The sequence below is a fragment of the Perca fluviatilis genome, chromosome 23 (genome assembly GCF_010015445.1).
Source record: "Perca fluviatilis chromosome 23, GENO_Pfluv_1.0, whole genome shotgun sequence".
Classification (NCBI taxonomy): Eukaryota; Metazoa; Chordata; class Actinopteri; order Perciformes; family Percidae; genus Perca; species Perca fluviatilis.
This window is the reverse complement of record NC_053134.1, coordinates 11,785,758-11,807,902: the sequence shown is the minus strand read 5'-3', so window position 1 is coordinate 11,807,902 and position 22,145 is coordinate 11,785,758. Positions and strand designations below refer to the sequence as shown.

At 40.6% G+C, this 22,145-nt stretch overlaps 1 protein-coding gene across 3 annotated transcripts; it reads left to right on the top strand.

Annotated features, from left to right (window-relative positions):
• Positions 1–235: 235 nt before the first annotated feature.
• On the top strand, positions 236–18,708 carry tspan11 (tetraspanin 11). Of its 3 annotated transcripts, none has more exons than XM_039792252.1 (9): positions 236–355; positions 2,856–2,963; positions 7,481–7,672; positions 10,794–10,868; positions 12,598–12,702; positions 13,144–13,302; positions 14,139–14,225; positions 15,425–15,491; positions 17,160–18,708. In XM_039792252.1, exons 2-9 carry the CDS (start codon positions 2,877–2,879, stop codon positions 17,276–17,278), a joined length of 891 nt encoding a protein of 296 aa, XP_039648186.1. In that variant the 5' UTR covers positions 236–355; positions 2,856–2,876; the 3' UTR covers positions 17,279–18,708. The 3 variants fall into 3 exon arrangements, with proteins under 3 accessions (XP_039648186.1, XP_039648187.1, XP_039648188.1); XM_039792253.1 differs by having other exon boundaries at positions 15,425–15,548; positions 17,160–17,293; XM_039792254.1 differs by lacking the exon at positions 15,425–15,491.
• Positions 18,709–22,145: the final 3,437 nt, after the last annotated feature.

Here is a 22,145-nt window from a genome sequence, read left to right as displayed (position 1 = left end):
AGTATATTTTACCTATGTAATAAACGTACACTACTGTTTCAGATTATTGTGTACATGGCCCGAAACAAATACATTTAATGCAAAATATATACTGTTGTCCCATTCATAACCCAAATTCTGCCTGGTCTCTTTGACTTGGTTCATTTCTATGAGTCTACTACCTTCGAGCAAACGGATTGAAAAAGTATTGTTATGCTTCTAAACTTCGAAAATACGTGCTGCACCCAAAGGCAGCATCCGCACCAACCTGCTGTCGGACACCCTGAATGCAACAAGCTTGACTGGGAAAAACGCTCACTGCTTCAGGGCTGTTGTACACTGTGATTTTTTTTTTATCATCACTAACGTTGGTCTGGTGAGTATGTGCTTGGCTATGAAACGAAAACGTTAGTTTGTTGATGTAACGGCAAGGTAAATGGTTATTAAACTGTATGTTGTGTATGACGTCCTGCGCGTCAACGACGCAGGTGGATCGGATGTTTTTTTCCTTCTCAGGATGCTCGAAGCTTGCACCCCATCCCGCAAAAGGGAGGCAAGAAAGTTTGTCATAAACCGTAAAGGACCTAGCTATATGTTCCCGAGTCATGGGCTGCTTGCTACGCCTGCAGTGGTCAAAGTCGTAACGTGCTATAAAATCACTTTAACACGTGGTGCCTGTTAAAACGACTGTATTTAAACAGCAAATAAAAAAACACTGCAAGATATGTAACGTTAGGCTATTAGCCTACTGCATGTTTGTTTACTAAGTGACGGATAAAACGTTGAGTGGTTCTGTTTTGTGCATTCATATTTAGCTAAAGTAGCTATAGTGTGGCTGGTCACAGCTAGGTGACTTTATATCAGGTGAGGACTGGGCATGGGCTATACTGTAGCTGTCATGGTCACCTCAAGTATGTATGTGTGAAGTCCTTTATCTTAAAAAAAAAAAAAGTCTTCCATAATGTACTTCACTCAAAATGCTATAGAAATAGGGCCGTAATCTGCACGGTTTCTGATTCTAGTAGTATGAAGCAATACGTTATATAGTATAGCCTAGTATTTTAGACAAAACATTTTTTTTTATCACCTATCTGTCACTCACCTGCTTGGTTTTATGTGCTAAGGTCTGGAGATATCCATCTCTGAGGTTTCTGCTTTCACAATAGGAGTTTCAAAGCATTGAAATACAATACTCCATAGTAATCCACAGAATGCATTGAGAAGAACAGTATAATTGGAACTACTTTTGTCTCGAAGAAATAATCCATGTGAAAACTGTTCACAATGAGGCACGATTATCCAGAGAAATGGGGGGGAACTTTATGTAAATAGATGAAACTGTTGTTTTTTTTCTTCCTGAATCTGTGAACACCCCAAATAAAACTCAATTCACTACCATTGTGCCTGGGCAGATGCAGTTTATCAAAACCTTGGTGAATAAAAGCTAAAATATTTTGCATGGCCAGGTGCCACCTTCACCTTTCTTTGTGTTGGCATTTTTAACTGGTCGATTTCTGAGGACTATGGTTAACTTCTCCTCAGATCTCTGCAGGGTAAATCCAGACAGCTAGCTAGACTATCTGTCCAATCCGAGTTTTCTCTTGCACGACTAAAACAACCTTTGAATGTGCACACGTTCCACCAAAACAAGTTCCTTCCAGAGGCTATTCTTCAGCGGCACCGTGGCTCCGCCCGGGGCTTAGCGCCGCCCAAGACGATTGTGATTGGTTTAAAGAGATGCCAATAAACCAGAGCACGTTTTTCTCCCATCCCGGAATGCTGCGTGGACTAGCTAGACCCTCCTCCGCAGCGCTGTGGAGGAAGGTCTGGCAATGCAAGACTAGGTGTACCCCAATGGAGACCTTGATAGTGTGTATAGCAGAGGAAGTATCTTCGACAATAGTCAAAATTAAAAGTTCACATTTGCAGTATATTGACATAAATGTGACATTAGCTTGTTAGTATGATTCAAGTTCCTGTACTGTATACTCCAATGATCTTCATACTGCTGTGTGATCATTGGGGTTTAGGAGGAGTATAAATGTGAGGACATTTAAGCCTTTTTATTTTGTAGTTTTTTGACTTGGAAAAGCATGCAAACTGTAAATGCGAAGTGGACTTAATGTAACTGCTGGGACATTAATAGGCAGCTGTATCCCTTTGGCAAACAACAACCCTATTTACCTGTCTGTCAGTGTCAGTATTTGTGTGTTTGCTGTGTTATGCTTTTATTCTATTTCATTTCCCTTTTATGTCAGATAAGGGCTAAGGCATTTGAGTATTATCAGAAGGGAAACAATTCAATTATATTCTGACTTTACATTTCAGAATCAAAAAATCAAAGTCAGTAAGTAACACTTTGCGATTTGAAAGAATGTGATTAGCTAGTCAAATGTTTGGTGTGAAATTTGATTCAACATTTAACATTTATTCCTCTTTTCATTATTATATTTACTGTTTTGTCATAAGATAAATGCTGGAATAATGTTACATATCACATATTGTTTAAATACATGTTGTATTTTCAGTGGATTTTTCATTGTCACTTTTTTTTTTACTTTAACATGATCGTAGAAGGTGCAATATGTAGCAAAAAAAATAAAAATCTCAATCGAATCATTATCGCAATATCTGGCAGAAAAATCAATTTGAACATTAATATGAAATTAACATTATACCGAAACAAATATTTACAAAATAGCTGTTTACCATGAGAAAAAAGAGGCTGAATGGATTGAGTGCTGAATGTGCAAAACATATATAGTATGTACTGTATAGTATTTGGGGTTATATGAGGAGTCTACACATTTATATTTCACACTGTTTATTTCCCATTATCCTCTTCATGCATTGAAAAAAAAAATCTGCACTTTCAGAATTGAACAGGAGGAAGGAAGATGTCGGTGGCCTATAAAGACGACCAGGAGGACTGGCTGACAGTGTGTCTCAAGTACCTGCTCTTTGTTTTCAACTTTCTCTTCTGGGTAAGTGAGAGCTGTAAATGTTACTCAATGGTGTTTTTTGCCCCTAATGGCTCCTTCCAGGCAGCGCTGCGACCGCTGCCTCCAAGGCACCTAACCCTAACCTTAACCCTAACCCTAACCATAACCATAACCAGTGCCTAATCCTAGTGCCTTCCAGGCAGCGCTGCCTGGAAAGAGCCGTTGGGGGCAAAAAACACCGATCAACGTAAATGTTGTCCTCTTTTTAAGTCATCTACACTCACTAAAACCTTACAGGAAAATGCTTTACAATGGTCACACTTTGTCATCTATTCACTTGTGTTTAGTCCATAGAATGTTAATATTAATGGACAACGCATCCGGTTTCCCGAAGTGATGCAAATGCGGTAGTGCCTTAAACCTGTATTCTATCTGAATTCCAGCAGGGGACGACACGTGCGGTTGCAAAAGGAGTTCGGTTTCTGTAGAAGTCTATGAGAAAGTGACCCACTTCTCACTTGATTTATTACCTCAGTAAACATTGTCCTAATGAGTTTATGGTCTCAATCGCTAGTTTTAAGTCTTCTGCAACACAGAGTGATGTTTATTTTTTGAATTATGGTCTCGTTGATTTTAAAATTGGCGATAAAGCAGGGGGTGTTTTAGGGCGTGGCTATGATGTGATTGCCAGTGAAAGTGTGTAACGTAACGTAGAGTGTAAGCAGATCCTCCCTCACTCCTCACTCTCGTCTAAAATCGTCACATCCGCAACCAGGATGGCTGCGCCCGTAACGGCAAACTCGACGACAGATAGCAGATCTCCACAAACCAATTGGTGACGTCAAACATGCGCTGGATATTAATATTAACAGTCTATGGTCTAGTCTCAATGTGGTGCTCAAACTGCATTAAATAAGCTTTGAATTTAACCTCTTTTGGTTGCCAAATCATAGGTATAACATTGACAGGTCTCACAGTGACTGTAAATATCAATAAATCATAATTTTAATATTGAGGCAAGTACAGTGATAAGGGCAACATTTCACTTGATGTATTTTAGTGAAACGGCATACATAATTTAATGCTATAACACAGTAGAAAATGCTTCAATGTTCCTTTAAAACTGCAGACAGGGAGACGTTAAAGGGAAGGAGCAATGTGGAAATGGGGAGGGGATTAAGGAGAGTTCTGAGTGTGGAAAGACTGAGCTATGGACTTGGTCCAAAGTGAGTCATAGATTATTTAGGGCTTGTCGGTGTACAATGAGGAACAGTGTGTCAAACCAGCTCTCGGCACCACACTTTTGATACTGCAATTCACTGCTAAAAGGGTATGCTCTTACAGCTACTCTGTAGAGTGTCTGAGATCACTTTGAAACATTTTCAAAGTCTGAGGCAAAGAGAATATTGAGAGAGAGAGAGAGAGACAGAATAAAATAAAATGATATAAACCCATCCTAATATTGTGTTACTGTACATACTTGTTTATTGTGTTTTGTCTGATGCTTTGGCAACATTGTTATTGAAACTTTCATGCCAATAAAGCCCATTGAATTGAGCGATTATTTCCCATTGCTGAATTATTAACAATTAACACAAAACAAATTTCAATAAGGTTAAAATCTCTATTTATTCAAATTGTTTAACACTGCACTGTTCAAGTAAAATTAATTTGTAGTGCAACCTGAAGCCAGATGTAGGCTATCAATCCAACCACAAAATAAAGTCACTTTCAGGAGGAATACAAAAATAAAAACTTTAAAGTAAATGGAGCAAGTGCAAAAAGAACAGTGTATGAGAGATTAACCTGTATTTGCGTTTTTTAGCAGTAGGTCAAATAATGAATAAGCTCTTGTTTAACATCCAAGCTCTTCTCCCTTTTAATTTAACTTTAATTATTTGTATCTAAAGGCTGGTTAAGCACAGTAGGGAGGAGAAGTTAGCTTATCCACCACTCTCTTGCCTGTGGCCTACTACTGTAACTGACCCGAAGACCGAAGTTTTCGAGGCGGGGACGGCATGACACGAGGGGGCATGACACGGGAGGCTCCAGGCTGCAGCCATACAGTCTCAAAGTTTTCCCAAACTTCTTAAAGACTTCTTAAAGAAGTTTGGGAAACTCTTGTGGGTTGCCACCACTCGCCATACTCGTCCTTTCGTGCTGCTATCTCTGACTCACTCACTGGACCGTTGACCTGACAAAAAAAACTGCATGTAGGCGGAGGAGCTCGGCTAGCTTCAGAGCTAAGGCTGGGCTACAGATTAGGTGTCCCTAGAACCCGCATATCTAACAGTAGTTCCGCATTACATTAGTTCCGCAATACATTAATTAATTTGCACGCAAGTTTTATTTATTTATTTTATTTAGTGACGTGTCGACGCATTTTGGAATCGATGAATCGTCCCAGCCCTAATTAAAAAAAAAAAAAAAAAAAAAAAAAAAAAAAAAAGAGAGCCTCAGGACACCCCCCAAACCATCCGGCCCAACCAAATCATCTGCAGACAAAAAGAGAAATACATCACCTATTGGAAAGAAACTTTTAAACATCAAAGCAAAATGGATTGTTACTTAGCCCTAAACCGACAGTACACAGTAGCTGAATACTTGAGCACCAAACTGACCGCCACAGACAGACCTGGCTGCTCTGTCCACAGAGACGGCTGGAGACAGAGCAACACTTCCTGCTTCAACGTAGCACATATACAGACAGAAAGATTAAAACAGAGTTCTTTAGGAAAATTAAATGTAAACTCCCAGATTTTGATACACTCTCTGACCAGACAAAAATGCAACATCTACTTGGAGAAAGTAGTGTCAGCGCTGTAGAAGCAGCGAGATATGTATCCCACGTAAGATCTGTAGTTCACCTCCTCACAGTTTACTCTGCCTTCTCATTTAGTCCTCTACTTCACGTGTTTCTCATGTTGTTGTTGTTTTGTCTTTGTTTTCTTCCTTACATTTGACACTTTACTTTTTATTAATATACTGTTTTTTTGTTTTTAAATGTATATATTTTAGTTTACTCAACACTTTGGCAATATTGTTTTTGTGACATTCAGAGAGAGAGAGAGAGAGAGAGAGAGAGAGAGAGAGAGAGAGAGAGAGAGAGAGAGAGAGAGAGAGAGAGAGAGAGAGCTCTGTCACCACCTTGACAGTTTTACTCACATCACTTTTTTAGACCTTTATTTTTTGTTATAACATGCATCAGTCTTGGTGGCAGTACACCTTTTGTGATGACATTGTTGGCTTTTCACCTTCTCATTTTTTTTATATTAACAAGGACCAGTATGCAAAAGATTTAGCTGGTCATCTTGCTTAATATCGAATCTATCCACTTTGATATTGATGCAGCGGATTGGATTTATGCATCCGTGCTAAATAGGATTGTTAAGGATTTGTATTAAATAATTGGATATGATACTGGACTAGGATTTGATAAATGTAAACTGCTTTGACATCTTCATGCCAAGTCCAAGCCATGGCAGTTTAAAACATTTAATATAGTTTTTTTTTTAATACTGCGTCCCACGGTCGGCGCCCCGGTTTACATTATTTTAAAAATGGGAATTTATAATTCAATGGAACTTAAAAATCATACTTGTTATAAATAAAATAAATGTCCTAAATATGCTAATAGTTAGGAAGACTTATCCCCCGCAGGCCCGTGTTTATCCAAGTGGTACTCCTCACTTGGGCATGTGTTGTTTTGAGCAGTTTGTGGATCTTGCTTTTGACGGAAATGGAATGGGAGGATGAAGGGGAGAGACTCTCTGAGGCATTTCCTCTCCATCCGCTTTTGAAAAACTGATGATAGAAACAGATCTTGGACGCCACCCTGAGTCTCTTATCCAGGGTTGTTTGTAAGGAAGTGGTCATTTTGCCCTGACTTGACCTTTGAACCCCCACTGCTACTGTGACATGGACTCTAGAGTTGCTACTCGCTGTCACTCTCTCACTTTCTCCCTCGCTCTATCACACACTCCCCCCTCCCACACACACAGACACACACACACACACACACACCCAACGCACAAGTATAAACATCGGGCCACTTACGTAGGCTACGGCGAAAGCTCTGCGTGGAGCCTCCGCAGAACCATAAATCAAGCTTTATTCTTTATTCTTTATGCCTGGCCACTTCTCACTGTTTCTCTTTCTATTTCCTCTCTTTTCTTTCTTATGCCCCCTTTTACTCACCCACTGTCCTTTCATGTTGCATTTTGTGACTCATCTGAAAGCATTGAACTCTCTTCCTGTTTGTCGTTTCCTGCCCTGTAAAGTGCCTTAATTCTGTTTGTCTTTTATTTGTCTTTGTTTAGGAGTGAATCGACATGGCACACTCAGTGTGTCTTCCTTTCTCTGTTCAAGTCACCCATATCTCCTCTTTCTCCTTTTTATACCTTTTCACCGTGCTTTTATTGTGCCTTTATCATGTCTTTCCATCTTGTTTTCCTTCTCTGAAAGCTTTTGCTTCACCCATATTTGTTGTAAATCTTTCCTTATCTTTATATTCTAATGTCGTTTTCACCCCACCACCTCCGTTCTCTCTTCCTTTACAGGTGGGTGGAGTTGCTGTTTTGGGCGTAGGAGTCTGGACTCTGGTGGAGAAAAGCGACTACTTGAGTCTGCTGGCCTCCAGCACTTTTGCTGTGTCGGCATATATCCTCATCCTGGCCGGCGGCCTGGTGGTGGTTACGGGCTTCTTGGGGTGTTGTGCTGTCATCCGGGAGCAGAAGAGCTGTCTGTCCACGGTGAGACCGGGGACCCATGGAGGGGCTTTTGACTGAGGTTGTTGTAAAGGTGTGGGTTTAAATGGTATGTTATGTACATGTGATGACGGAATGTGAATTTTGACAGATTTGCAATAGTGCTTATTCAAAGTCTTTACATTTGTGATGCCTTTACAGAAATATTATTTTGTTTGCACATATATTTGCATTTACAAGTAACTATTTATTATTATATATGTCATCAAAAATACAAAGCAGAGTCGTTTGCTCTAAAATGCTTAGGGGCAGGTAACAGTTATTTCTTAAATACCCAGGAGAAAGTAGCTGCACTGCAACTGAACAGTGGCCAGCAACAGAAGACTGCAGTTTTACTGGGCTGCAGCTTTTATAACGGGGGTGTGGCAATTATTTATAATGCAGGGTTCTGCTGCACTGCTAGCAAAACATGGACAAGTTTGTGTAAGGACTGCCAAGTAAACATAAAGCAGACGATGAAGCCATACCAAACACCACAACTTCCAAAACAAAGACAAAAAAATATGTTGTGCCAGGGCTCGACGGTAACTTTTTTTCCCAAGGAGCAAGTGAATTTCAGGGGTGCAATGAACATGTGTTTTTCTTTAATAAGAGATACGAGAATACATTTCTAAACTGTATTTATTTAATAATTACACAATTATTTATACTTTAAACTGCTTTAAACAGTGTATGGTTCAAGGTTCAGTTGTCATTGTCCAACACAGGGTTGCAAAGATCAGACCAAGGAGTCGCGTTAAGGCAAAACCACTTTAGAACGTTGCACGAAAAGTTGCAGCGGTCTGAACCGGCCCGTCTCAAGCCAGCTGATGAGGTCGCTGCGACTCAGCTGGTCAAGTCTCCAGAGGCTGTTTTCAGGGGCATAGCACAAAATTCTGGGCCCTGTAGAAAGGCATTTTCTATGGGCCCCTCCCCGCATCCACAGCTATTCATTCATCTTTTTGGGCCTTCCTCACATGAAGGCCCTGGCTATTCAGTCCCCCTTTTCCCCCCAGTCTGATGCCCCTGGCTGGTTTTTGAACGTAAGGGACGTCACCTTTTTTACCAGCCAATAGAGAAGTCAGCTGGCCAAGTCAGCTACAAACTATAGAAATAAAATGATCGATAATCCGTTTATTTCTATGTTACAAACTGTAAGCTGGTCGAAATGGCAGAGTTATAGCCACGCGAGCACGGTGTATGGTCGAGTGAGCGAGATAATGACTGAAGAGAGCGAGCGGCGGTGAATCAGAGAAATAAAACGTTTTCGTTGTTTTCATCAGTACTAGAAATGCAGCTTTAGCAAGTATCTCACTATCACTATCCTTAAAAATGCTACGAATGATATCCAGCTACAACAACAAAAGCCAGAAGTTAGAACGGAAGTACAGAGAGTCGTTGATAGAGATGATTCACCTCTGTGTATCATCGTCTCGTCTCATTGGTGTAAAGTGGCAGGTGGAGCATTGCAAGTAGCTGCAAGTTTCAACTCGTCTCGTCATGAATCTTTGGTCTGAACTCGCTATGAATATAATCTGCAAAAAAATAGGGTGAAAATACCCTAACAAGGCATTTGCACATGTGCTCCTAAATACATGTTACAGTTCGCACACATCTATTCTTAGTCGCAAATGCAAGTGGTGATCCACAGTTCAATCTAAGGAGCCTGATTCGACTAACAATTGTTGTCTCACCTCTGCACAACTACTACTACATAACCACTATGCAACAAAATAACATACATTCTCTCCCTGGTCTAAGGTCTATCTCTGGATGCTGACAAATGGCTCTGACAGGGACCTCATTATTTTACAGAGACAGGGCCCAGTGTGATAGAGGCAGGCGGGAGGTTAACGGTCACTGCCTGCCGCAGGACTATTTATAGGTCTATCTACTGCTTGCAGTAGTAAAAAGGTAGATGTGTAGAGGATTCGGAGTCTGTGTTGTATTTTGGTTGAATACCAACTGTATTGATGTGCTATTTATAGTGTGTGTCTATCTGTCTGTCTGTCTGTTCGGCTGTCTGTCTGTCTGTCTGTAAAAAGCAGTGAAGTTAGCATTTTGTGTGGGCAGCAGGCACACAGAGACTGAAGTGTTTTTGTTTTTTTTAAATCTTGTAACCAAGAGTTACCGAGCAGGCTGTGTTTCTGCATGACATGATAACTGCAAAACGGAAGCCAACATTTGCTAAAGTGTCTTTTATATATTAATACAGTGAGATTGTTTCCCCCCTGCGGCTGTTTGTTTTAGACAGTAGTTTGCCATCACTTGGTTTCCAAAGTCACGCAGGCTGGGTATTAGCATCTGTCTCTCCATAATGGTCTTGAGTGAAGCAGCGCTGTTGCTGCTGTCAAGCTGCTGTGTCCGCGACAGTTGGGCCTAATGAGTTGTATGTGTGTTTGCATTCCATGGCTGACCCATGCCTGTGTGGGGTATATGAACCAATATATGACCAGTCAAAAGTTGGTGCTTGTGTTAGTTTAGCCTGAGAAAGCTATAGTTCTGATTTCGCTCATTCTGCAACTGTCTGTCAGAGCGCCCTGACTGTGCAGGCGATCTGTTTACTGCTACACAGTTTACATAACGATGTTCTGCGTTTCAGGACGTACAATAGTGCTTCCACTACAATTACACCAATCTGATGTCTGATCCATCATCTTCCTTGTTTTCCCAAGCAGTACTGTGGTGATGATTCATAATTAAATCACCTAGACTTAGTTTTAGCTGGGATGGTGTTTTGAAGTTAATTCTGATGCATAATATAACTTGTTTCAAGCATGTGGGGAGCTCTTTAAAAGATGCCCAAGAGAAATCAGATTCTACAGCCTGTCAAATTGATTTCTGGTTTGTCTCTTTTTGTGCATCATTGCCATCTGTCTTAACAGTGACAGATGCAGCACAATGACTGATGGAAGTCCTTATTGAACCGGCACGAGTGCGAGCAACTTTCTTAAATGAGTTAGTTCAGCAAATGACTGTTTTGATGACCGTGAAGCTGAAATGTCTGGATTAAGGTGACTTGTCTAATTTATTGAATTGCTTCCTCCTGTGAACTCTCTCTCTCTCTCTCTCTCTCTCTCTCTCTCTCTCTCTCTCTCTCTCTCTCTGTCCTGTTTCTCATTGACAGTATTTCTTCTGCCTGCTGTTTATCTTCTTGATTGAACTGGTGGCTGGAGTACTGGCGTATGTCTATTACCAGAGGGTAAGTCAAAATATTAACTAATATTTTAGGTAGCCAATATAATATAAGATGCACACAGGCATTGAGGATGTTTTGCTGAGAGAATGTTTTAATTGTCTTTTAAGTTTGAGTGCTACAGATTGTGTGGGCCCTCTGGCTGTGTGTTAAAGGGCAGCACTTTATGCAAAATACTTAAAGGGGAACTATGCAGTTTTTTGTAGCTTAGTTTACCTTAACTGAACAGCTTCGGAGTCATTGGAATGGTTATATGACTTTTTTTTCGAGTTGAATGGTGGTCGTCTCGCTTCCCCCTAGCGCCTGTGAGCGGAAAAACCACCCTTGCAACTTTCGGCCGACTAGCTGCCGGCTTCAGCGTCAGGAAGGATCGCGTGATATCAGGTCTCGCGACGTAACGAATTGCTTCACGGCACTGCACACATATGCCCATTCAGGAACCGGCTAACAAGGTAGCATTGGAGATTTTCACACTATCGTCATGGCTGAATCGGCAGAAAAGAAGCAGAAAGCTAGGAAAGCATTGTCAGAGGAACAGAGAAAGAGGAAACCGCAGACTGACCGAGCGAGGAGTCAGACACAAGTACTCACAGGAGCTTCCAAATATCTATTCCGAAGATCTAGGGGGAGCTCTATAGAGAAACCTGCAACCAAAAAGTGAGAAAACAGCGAAGAAATGGCCAAAACTGCATATCGCCTCTTAAAGCTCTACAGTGAAACTCCTTAAAACAGTCTTGTAAAATAGAGACTAAAAATGCTACTAAGAGTTTTTATTCAGGTGGTGTTACCTCTTACCATCTCAAAATAGTCCATCTGGGATTTTTGATGACGGAGTTCAGAAACTGAACATTTGCTATGTAGGGGCTCCGACTCCGGGGCATCATTATATGCTTTGACGATGTTGGCAATGCCACGTACCTACTAATTAATCTATATGGATGCCCCCATTTGTTTGCTGTGTTGTCTTGGCTCGTGGAACCCCTTGATGTAAGTGCAATCGACGGACTTTATTTCTCGTTTTTGTTTCATCATTTATTCCCCAGTTGTCTTTTTTTTTTTTCATCTCAAAGGACATGGATGATGATGAGTCACTGGCGAAACTACATCAGATCTTTCAGCATTGCTTTTTTTTTGCTGCTCTTCCTTTTATATGTGTGTGTGGTTTGCCACTGTTTTCCACCTCCACTGACCGTAATGTTCAGTGTCTGGAGTTTATCTAACACACAGTTCTGAGGATCTTTCACTCCCAAACATCTGCCTGTCATTCAGCTAGGACTGCAAAGAGCACCATGCTATCTGAAAGCTCGGAGATTTATTATAATGGAAAAGGGTTCAGCACAGGATAGAATCACTTTAGAGTAAATAAAGGGCTTTCATTCTCTCTCTCTCTCTTGTTGTCTCTACTGTGTGCATGTACACACACACACATATATATACACACACACACACACACACACACACACACACACACACACATACACATTTCAAAGGCTATGTTTAAAGTCTATTTTTTGCAATGTATTTTTCATCTGACTTTTCAATCGCAGCTCTCACAGATGCATGGGAATCGCTACCTGTCTATCTTATCTCTTTCACTTTTGTCAAGCCGATCACTTCAACACTCTCATCTTTTAAATATGTCTTTGCTCCTGCACATTTTTGCATTTGATGTGTTCCATGTGTAATAAATAAGTTGTTTGTGTCTGCTGTCTCTCTCTTTGTTCCTCATTTCCAGCTGAGTGAGGAGCTGAAGCAGCATCTCAACCAGACCATGAACGATAACTACGCCCAGCCAGGGAAGGAGGCCATCACATTAGCTGTGGACAGACTACAACAGGACGTATGGACTGTATTTACAAAAGCTTCTGAGGCGTTGTTTTGTTGTTGTTGGTTTATGTAAGATTATATGCTACACTTTTCTTCAGCTAGCATATATACTGTAGTACGTATAGTCACACTTTGTTATAAATGTGTTTTCCATGACTCAGTCTGCAGCTAGCATATATGAAGTAGTTTTAAATTATGCGGAAAATTCAGAAGAAGAAATTGCTCATAGCTCTGTATTATCTGTTGGGGTTTGCTCAATGTACTGATCCCAAAATGACTAGTGAAATACCCAGAGCTAAAGTCATTTTGTCCAAATCCCTGCGAGGAAAGTAAACCACTCCCTTCAGTTGCAGGAAGTTTATAGAATAATGATTTGAGCCAAACAAATATATCAAAGAAGAGGGATGGGCTTTTCTGACATGAAACCAAACCTTTCCTCTCTCTGCTTCTCCAGTTCAAGTGCTGTGGCAGCAACAACTCCCATGATTGGATGGTGAGTGTGTACATTTCATCAAAGCAGGCAGAAGACAGGGTGGTGCCCGACAGCTGCTGTAAGACCATCACCCTTCACTGTGGCAAGAGAGACCACCCCTCCAACATCTACAAGGTGGAGGTTAGTGCACTACACACTTCGGGGGGGGGGAAACCAAGCGGCACGCACCATATTCAGTTTAAAGCTTGATTGGCCGAGCGACGTACGTCACCTGGCCGTGGCTTGGCAGAGTTGCATTTCCCCCGACTCATTTCCTGGTTCTCCTTCTCCATAAACAACATGAAATCAAGAAGAGGGAGAGAGTTTTCCTGTTACAGATGCCCCACCTTGGTCAGAAAGCACAGGGGAGACACTTTATTTCTCTCACTATGACTCTAGAGTTGCTACTCGCTCCGAAGCTAATCGTCGTCACTCTCACTTTCTCCCTCGCTCTATCACCCACTCCCCACACACACACACACACACACACGACGGCTCGACGCACACACCAACGCTCAAGTATAAACATCGGTCCACTACGCAGGCTACAGCGAAAGTTCTGCGTGGAGCCTCCGCAGAACCATAAATCAAGCTTAACTCTTAGGTATCAAATATCACGTTGCATTCATGGAATTCTCTATTGATTGACAAAAATATTCACTGGGCAATGCTTGCTGGCATAAGACTATCACAAATTTACTTTTGAGAATTTCCCATGTACTGATATTTTCCTACTTGAACTAAAATAGTTACAGAAACAGAGAAAACACTGTAGTTTGATGCTTTTCTCTGATAAAAAACCTCTCTGGAAATGAATAAAAAATGAGATTCCACGCTGATGTCTCCTTTGCTGCAACAATTTGAAAGTTAGCCACAAAGCAACTTTGAAGGGTGTGCAAGCTTAATACTGTAGCTATTTGTACAGGGTTGTTTATTATCTATTAAATGACTTTAACTTTCAGCCTTTGACTTTGCAGGGTGGTTGCATCACGAAGCTGGAGCAGTTTCTGGCCGACCACCTGTTGGTCATTGGTGCTGTGGGAATAGGAGTGGCTTGTCTGCAGGCAAGTAAAATATGATATGTAGTTCAGATAGTTGTCGGAGAACAAGTATACAATTCAGCAGTCTTCATCCTGAACAAACTGTGCTGTATATAAGCCCAATTATTATTTTAGCAAAAATTATATACTGCTTTTATCTCTGTGTATGAATGCTGCCCTTTCCAGTCGGATGGGTTTTAGTCTTCTCATTACTGAAAATATACCATCACAGGTCAACCACCTCCTAAATGAACATTTCTTTTCATCTCACTCGAGTCTCTCAGTCATCATTTTCTGATTTTGTTCATTCCTGTTATTTGATATGTCCCAGCCTGAGATGGACGCAAGCTTTTAAGCTACACAGAGACCAAGGAGGCATACAGGGGGTGCTTTTTTTTCTATAATTCTGTGCTGGCTGACAGTCCACTTGTAGCTCTGTACCATCTCTTTGTAAATTAACTTGAGGGAAACTTGAGACCAAACAAACCTGCATTGATTCTTTCCAGTGGTCTTTGTATGACTGATATGCCCTTCAAATATCTACCATTTTACATGCTGTTCCCGGGCTGAACAGTTTTAATCAGGAAAATGGGAACTGAGAATAAGTCCAGACATGCTGCTGACATAAGGCCAGAACTTCTCTGCTGTAACAATAGAGGCTTGCAACAGCAAAAGCGGAGAGATCACCATTCTTTGACAAAGACATTTAAAAATAAAGCTGTAAAGATCGTTTTTTTTCCCTAAAAGATCTGAGGGATTATGCTGAACATATAGATGAGGTACTAAATATATATATAAAACACACCAGGAGAAATGGATGTAAAAGCCAAAGTGCTATGTGAGCCTGTGTAGTGTGATTTAACACGTTTCAATCCAAGCATGTTTGCTTTCCTTTCATACTGTACTTTGCTTACCCCCCTGCTTCTGGAACTTTTTTCTTTTTTTTTTTTCATGTTAGACTGTACTGAAATAATGTAGATTTGTTGAGATTTGTGTTAATTCAGACTAGCTGTAGTTTTTTTTGTCAATTTACATGTGTGTCTTGTGAACCACACTAACATGTCTATGGTGAATTGTACTGTATGTCTCTATGTCCTTGTGTGTCTGTGTGTGTGTGTGTGTGTGTGTGTGTGTGTGTGTGTGTGTGTGTGTGTGTGTGTGTGTGTGTGTGTGTGTGTGTGTGTGTGTGTGTGTGTGTGTGTGTGTGTGTGTGGTCACTGTAGCTGGCCGGGGCTGTCTTGACAGCCTGCTTTATCTATCTGCTCTATAAAGAAGAGGAAGAGAACTTCGGTACATTGTGATTTAGCCCTAGAGCAACTTTCTGGTTTAATCAACTGGTGAGACAAGGTTGGAAGGCATTGTGGAAATTGGATATCTAACTGCATGTTTGTCCTTGTGTGATTGTCCGCTCTGCGTTAAATGTCAGAAATATCTGGGCTACGTGTATACCAAATGAACGTATTTATGTTCTTACATGGTCTTTTGCTGAGCGCGATGCATGCAGCTGCCTGGCTTTGGCTGTACTTTGCAGATTGTTGCTTTGTGTGTTGTGATAATGGGCTGTTGTGTGGCTGATAAAGGTCAAACGCATCATGAGAATGGCTTGATTAATTAATTAAACTGCTTTTGCACAATGAATGTAATTAGCAAGAGTCATGTTCTGTATCTTTATACAGAAGTGCCTCATTCCCTAAAGTTACTGCGCTCACAAGAAAAGACACAACGCCTACTGTACTTGCTGTACATTTCTGTTTGCAGTTTAACTTCATGGCATGGTTCGCTGAGCCAAAATATCATGCTTCTACATTCCATCACTGGTAGTGGTGGAGAAGTGGAAAAAAACTTGCCTGAAGAAAGATTGTGATGAGTCAATAATACACAATGCTGACTTGCTCGATAAGGCTTTCTCAGAGGGCTTTTAGAGACTAAGTTTGAATCTGGGCACTTGCCTGTTTATCCATCAAGCCTGGCAGGCCCAGTGGCTTCGGTCAATATCTGTTCCTGCTGTTCTTCCTTTATTTTTGGAGTATAGTGATTCTGTAAGTCATGTCTTGTTGATTCTTCAAGGTACTGCGTACACCTGTGTCTTTAGCCTGATGCCAAGAGATTACAGCATCGCATCATGTCTTTATAAACCTAGAAACCTGCACATGAATTTTTAACTTAATTATGTAATCAGTCAAATTGTTGGATACATTCCTTTATGGCTGCAACTAACAATTATTTTCATAGTCGATTAATCTGTTGATTATTTTCTTGATTAATCGATTAGTTGTTTGGTCTCTAAAATGTCAGAAAATGGTGAAAAATGTGAATCAGTGTTTCCCAAAAACCCAAGAGGACGTCCTCAAATGTCTTGTTTTGTCCACAACTCAAAGATATTCAGTTTACTGTCACAGAGGAGAGAAGGAACTAGAAAATATTCACATTTAACAAGCTGCAATCAAAGAATTTTTACTTTTGTCTCAAAAAAATTACTCAAACCGACTAATCGATTATCAAAATAGTTGACGATTAATTTAAAAGTTGGCAACTAATCGATTAATCGATTTAATCTTTGCAGCTCTACATTCCTTTTTTAGCCATTACAATGTTACTTTAGATTGTTTGGAATAATGGTTAGTCTAATCCCAAACTTCAGTAGTATTCATGTACAGTAGTAGTGTTATTCGTGATGAATTATTTGTGCATAAATCTTCTTGTTGACCCCACCCCCAACGCTTTATCTCATATCTGCTTGTGCAAGCCTGTGCACAAACATGCTTGTTGCTGCAATAATTGCTGCTTGACTCCTGCCATCCCCATGGTAACCAGCTACGTACATACCTTCCAGCAGGTCTCTAATCCCCATCACCTTTAACCCCTCTCTATCCCCACAGTCAATAACATTCCAGCTTCCTGCAGTCTCCCGTGGGGCCGTGGAGAAGCACTTTTTGACCTAACACTTCCTGTTTTCAGGTCTGTGGCATGGTGTTCACCAGCTGCTTGTACAAAAGGATCAAGCTGGACCCTTACTGAGCACGCCAGGCCCCCCAACACACCATCCTCAACAGGCAGATGGAACAATGACCTGCTGACACCTTAACTTCAACCTCTGAATCTTGAACTCTGACCTGGTGATCTAAGCTAAGTGCACAGACACGTTCCAGGTCACCCAGATTGCAGTCGGAAACCATTTGACCATTGGCCATTAACCAACCAGGCTGATTTGTGGTTCCTCTTGTACAGTATTGTACTCTCGTTACAAAGTAGTTTGATCCAGGCTCATGCATTTCTGATACCTGACTCTGATCTTGGCCTACTGGAACATGTCTGTTTGCGTCATTGCCTTGGCTTGGATGCATGCTTTAGTTTGAGCAGGACAAAAGAAAGGGACGTGCGTAGTCATAATGCATCCTACTCTGTTCAACTAATGATGATCCAAATTTATTCATCATGTTTTCACTGTGCAGAGAGACAGACTGGTGTCACTGCTAATGAAGAAAGGTAATTTTTGGTTTGGTTGTATATTATGTAAACACAATGTGCCTCTTTTACCCTTCTGCTGGTAAATGATTATGTATTAATTCTGGGCCTGAAATCTTAAAGGGAGCTGACAAAGCACTGATAAGCGGCAGCAAATGAAACCTAGTTTACTATCTTTATATTTGTAGTTATGTCTATATTCCTGAAAATAGCAGCACTGAATGTTGAACTGTAGGGTAGTTATTACAATTAAGTGTATGGCTACAAACATGAAGACATTCTCAGACGGTCTAATAATTAAAGGAAAAAGTGAAATTCTTTTTCTTAAATGGTTGCCAGATCCCTGAATTTATAACTCCACCTAGTGGTTGGGACTGGTCATATACTATACTGTGTAATATTTAAACTATACTTTAGAATTTTGCATTACATAAAAATCAGCTATTTATCTTAATGCGTGACACGTAAGATGAATATACATGTCAGATGGATATAACCTTAACAAACATTACCTTCTGTGAATATTAGACTTATTTTTATCTGTTCCTTGACACACTGAGGTTTCATTATCTACAGTGAAGAAGAGGAAGCTTTGTAAGGAGAGTTTAAGCATGGACTATGTTTTTGCACTGCCTAACCACCTCTTTTCCTGTAGCTATTACTTGTGGAACAATGAGTGGCCACTCTACTGCAGAGGTGATAAGACTTGTCTTAGCTGTGTGGATTATAAAGTAAGAGAAATACTTACTCTGTAGATACAGTTGTTTCTGTTTCGAAGATCAAAAAGTTAAATATCCGTTTGACATTTTTTCATTTATATCGTTTGCAATAATACAACACCATTGCCAAGACTCTTGTAAAGGGATCTCCTTGGATTTGTGTTTGTTTTTCCCACCTCTGATTGACTTACAAATGAAGGGTGCTAATGTATGTAGATGGTTGTTTATGAGATGATGATATGACATTGGCATGTGCTCCATCTACTGACTGTGCTTTTCAAAATATTGATATGAAACGCATAAATAAATGTTTAAATACGACATTGCATTGTGTTAATGAAAGACAAATATTTAAGAGTTTTTTTAGACCGTCCGCTACGATGCCATGATTGTTGTTTGTTTGGCAGTGCTCTAGTTGATGAGATTATGATCATGGGGGCATTATGTCAAGTTCAGTCCGTTTATTTCTCTGAGAAAGAATCATAAGTTTGTCCCAGAGGGCTTGACAATGTTTGCAGAATATGAAATTTCTCCATGGACTCAAATATTTGAGGGTTCTGTCAGCTGGAGTAGTAAACCACTAGAGGGAGACAAAGATTTTCCGTTTGCAGTAGATACAGGCTTGTAATCCAATGTCGTGTCAATATTCCTACCGTTTTGTTGAAACAGAGCCACTTTGGTCCCACCCGATGCTCAAAGTTGCATTCCCTAATAGCAAAGGATACTCTTAACCTGATTGTCTTGTAGTGTCATGTTTGTAAAGATCAAATCTCTTCTTCTCTGGGCCTTAAAGAGACATGCCAAATTAGAACAAATATGCCATTTGCATGTGTCTTGTTGTGTTTTGAAACTGTGAGAATCATATTGATTCATACTAAAAATGATTCACCCTATTTTTTCATAAACAGTGCCTTCTTATTACACCCATGTCAAATCCAGTTTGCTCTTTTAAATGGTCCTGTGTACAATAGTGTACAAACAGTAAGCTGTGGCATTCAAGATAATGTAAACTGGAGTGAGCTCATAGGTTGAGATTGGTTACATTATCATGAAGTGTGTGGGCTACAGTAAGAGAACATTGTTACTTGTGGGGTCTCCCACAATTCCACATTGGAAAGTCTTGTAGTGTTGCCAGTTTAAACCACATTTATTCATTATGCAGAGCTAGTGCAGTTTAGTGTGGTTTTAGAGTCTTGTTGAAGCAAAGTATCCATATATTAAACACCATGCACATAGATTTTCTGTGAATCATTGTGTGTGCTATATTGTTGCCATATGACCTAACTATTTGTCATTGAAGCACGACTTTCCCCTATTTCTTTGGTTCTGCGCAGCTCCAGATTACTTACAAGACGCTGTCGGTTCAGAGCGATCTATCATTGTCACCCATTTAGGAAAAAGGGCAAAAAGTTTTGAAGACTGGATGTTCTCCAACAGTGTGGCTTCAGTGAGCCCATAGAGTCTGTCAGTCCCTTTGTCTTCATCAGCTATAGGAGGATGGCTCTCATTTCCTGCAGATGTCACACACACATACTGCCATGCAGAAAAAAGGGCACACTGACACTGACAAGATAGAAACACACACACACAACTCCGAGGTTGTACACATTAGCATGCGGTTTACACCCTTTGCCAGAAGAGACCCATGAGGGAGAATTAGGAGCAGCTGGAGATTCACCACTCCCATGTGTTGAGGCCTCTTTGTGTCACAAGCGCACACACATGCACACATTCTTACACCCTCCATCCTCATCACATCGTAGCTGTAGGGGCAACATTTCAATGGGGACAGCTCAAGAAGTTACCTAAGAACACATGTTGCAATATCATTTTACTGTCGACTGTGAATGTGTGTTTGCAATGTGCAGAGATTAAGTATAATGCAAGCAAATCATTCCAGGAATGAGCAAAAACAAAATGTACAGATACCATCTTTAAATTCTAAATGAATGCCTTCAATTGTGTACCGTTCTGTGTATTTTCCCTTGCATGTGAGCGTGCTGTCACACACTTGATTTATGTGTTTTTTTGGGTCTGTAAGGCGTTTGTTGAGCTCTCGTAAAACGTATTCTGGCTTCTACACAGCTATTGTCTCAGTAAGTGCACCTGTGTTCAATATGTGCAGAAAAACTTAAGTCCTTGGTTGTGGTGATCGCATAGTGTGGTGCCTTGAGCATAATAGATGTGTGGGAAAGGACTTCTGTAACACGTTTTGCGCTGAACGTAACAAGCCTGAAGTTACACAAGTCTGGTTAAGGAGTCCTTGTGTTTGCGTGGTTCTTAAAACCACCTCTGTGTACACGTCTGTATTAAGATCACAAAGACAATACGTTTCTTGTCCTGAACTGAAACTAGGATTACATCAGCGTCCGAAGATTGGCTCTTTGTCTGGGCATTGTAGCTAACTAGACCTGCCTGAAGCCATGTGACCATGCAGACAAAATAATGTCAACAGTTTGTGGTGAAGGACTTTGAAGTTAAGTCCGTCACAATTACAGACACTGCTACAAAGGTGGGTCAGATTAGGTTGAATGTCAGTTAGCATTTGTCCGCCAATAAAGAGGTCTGGAAATGGACTTCAAAGCAACATGACAATCAACCAGGGTCCAAAAGACTAAATTATAGGCTCAATGATCTTTACACAAACTGCAGGTGCATGAATTTACCTTCACATAAACACTTTTTTACCTGTCCAGCGTTGCCAGTGTTTCTAAATCTACGTTGAACTTCTTACTCGGACTCTCGTTTTCAATAAGAACGTCAGGCCTGCAACACATTGCAGTAGCTCCGGCCGTGAATGTGTTTGACCGATTTCTGAAGTGATCAAAGGCGTAGGGAAGGAGGTGACGTGTGTAGATAACTTCAGCACTGGATGTCGTGGCTTAGGAGTCTTAAGACAACCACGCTAACACAAATCGAAAATGATTCGTCTTTATTGAGTAAAAATACTTTTATTAGGCATTTAGAAATGTGTATCCCATGCTAACATGGACAGCCGCTACTTCCAAACATGTATGTTTTATTCCAAATTGTATTACTTAATTCTTATCTTCCTCTTTGATTGTCATCATGTTATTCATGGTATTTTTGTAACAGTGTAATTTGTCCCTTTGGGATTAATAAAGTACTCCTCTAACCATCCATGTGCAGTATATGTGGAGGTGCCTTTGGCTGCAGAGGTCTCACACACTAAATCAACAGGAAATCCCTTAACTTCTCCCTGGAATTACAACATCAACACTTTCTTTCCAGAACAAGTTTAGGTTTTAGTAGTTACTTTCTTCCTATGTGTGTCTTGGTAGTGGTTCATGTTTAACTTGTAGACTTGCAGTGTTTCCCAACCTACGGGTCAGGACCTAAGAGGTTGCAAGATGAATCTAAGGGGTCGCGAAACAGAAAAAACACATTTGTGCTACACAAAACTATGTTAATGACTTTTTTGTTTGTGAATTGCTGGATAGGCTTAAATCTTGAGGTCCAGATAAAACAATGTAAAACTGTTGTTGAAATGGCCACCATGCATGTACATAATGCAGTCTGGGACTTGGGTAGACAAAGCTTCACTTTAAGGGGTCGACAAGCCAAAAATGCCGCCTAGCATAAACCCAACTTTTGGCTGTACATATTAAATGTCCCCTCTAAAACGTATGGGTGTTATCACACTATGGCCCTATATTCTGTGGAAGGAAGACATGGCAGCTTTAGGCTTTATGGTTTGTACAGACGGCTATCTACTTTTTAGCTATGAGTGCATACCCCA

Excerpts from the sequence above, each read along its gene's own strand:
- tspan11 (XM_039792252.1), top strand. The coding sequence starts at position 2,877 with ATGTCGGTGGCCTATAAAGACGACCAGGAGGACTGGCTGACAGTGTGT. Across the intron at positions 13,303-14,138 it reads CCAACATCTACAAGGTGGAG|GGTGGTTGCATCACGAAGCT; the intron begins GTTAGTGCACTA and ends TTGACTTTGCAG. Across the intron at positions 15,492-17,159 it reads AGAAGAGGAAGAGAACTTCG|GTCTGTGGCATGGTGTTCAC; the intron begins GTACATTGTGAT and ends TCCTGTTTTCAG.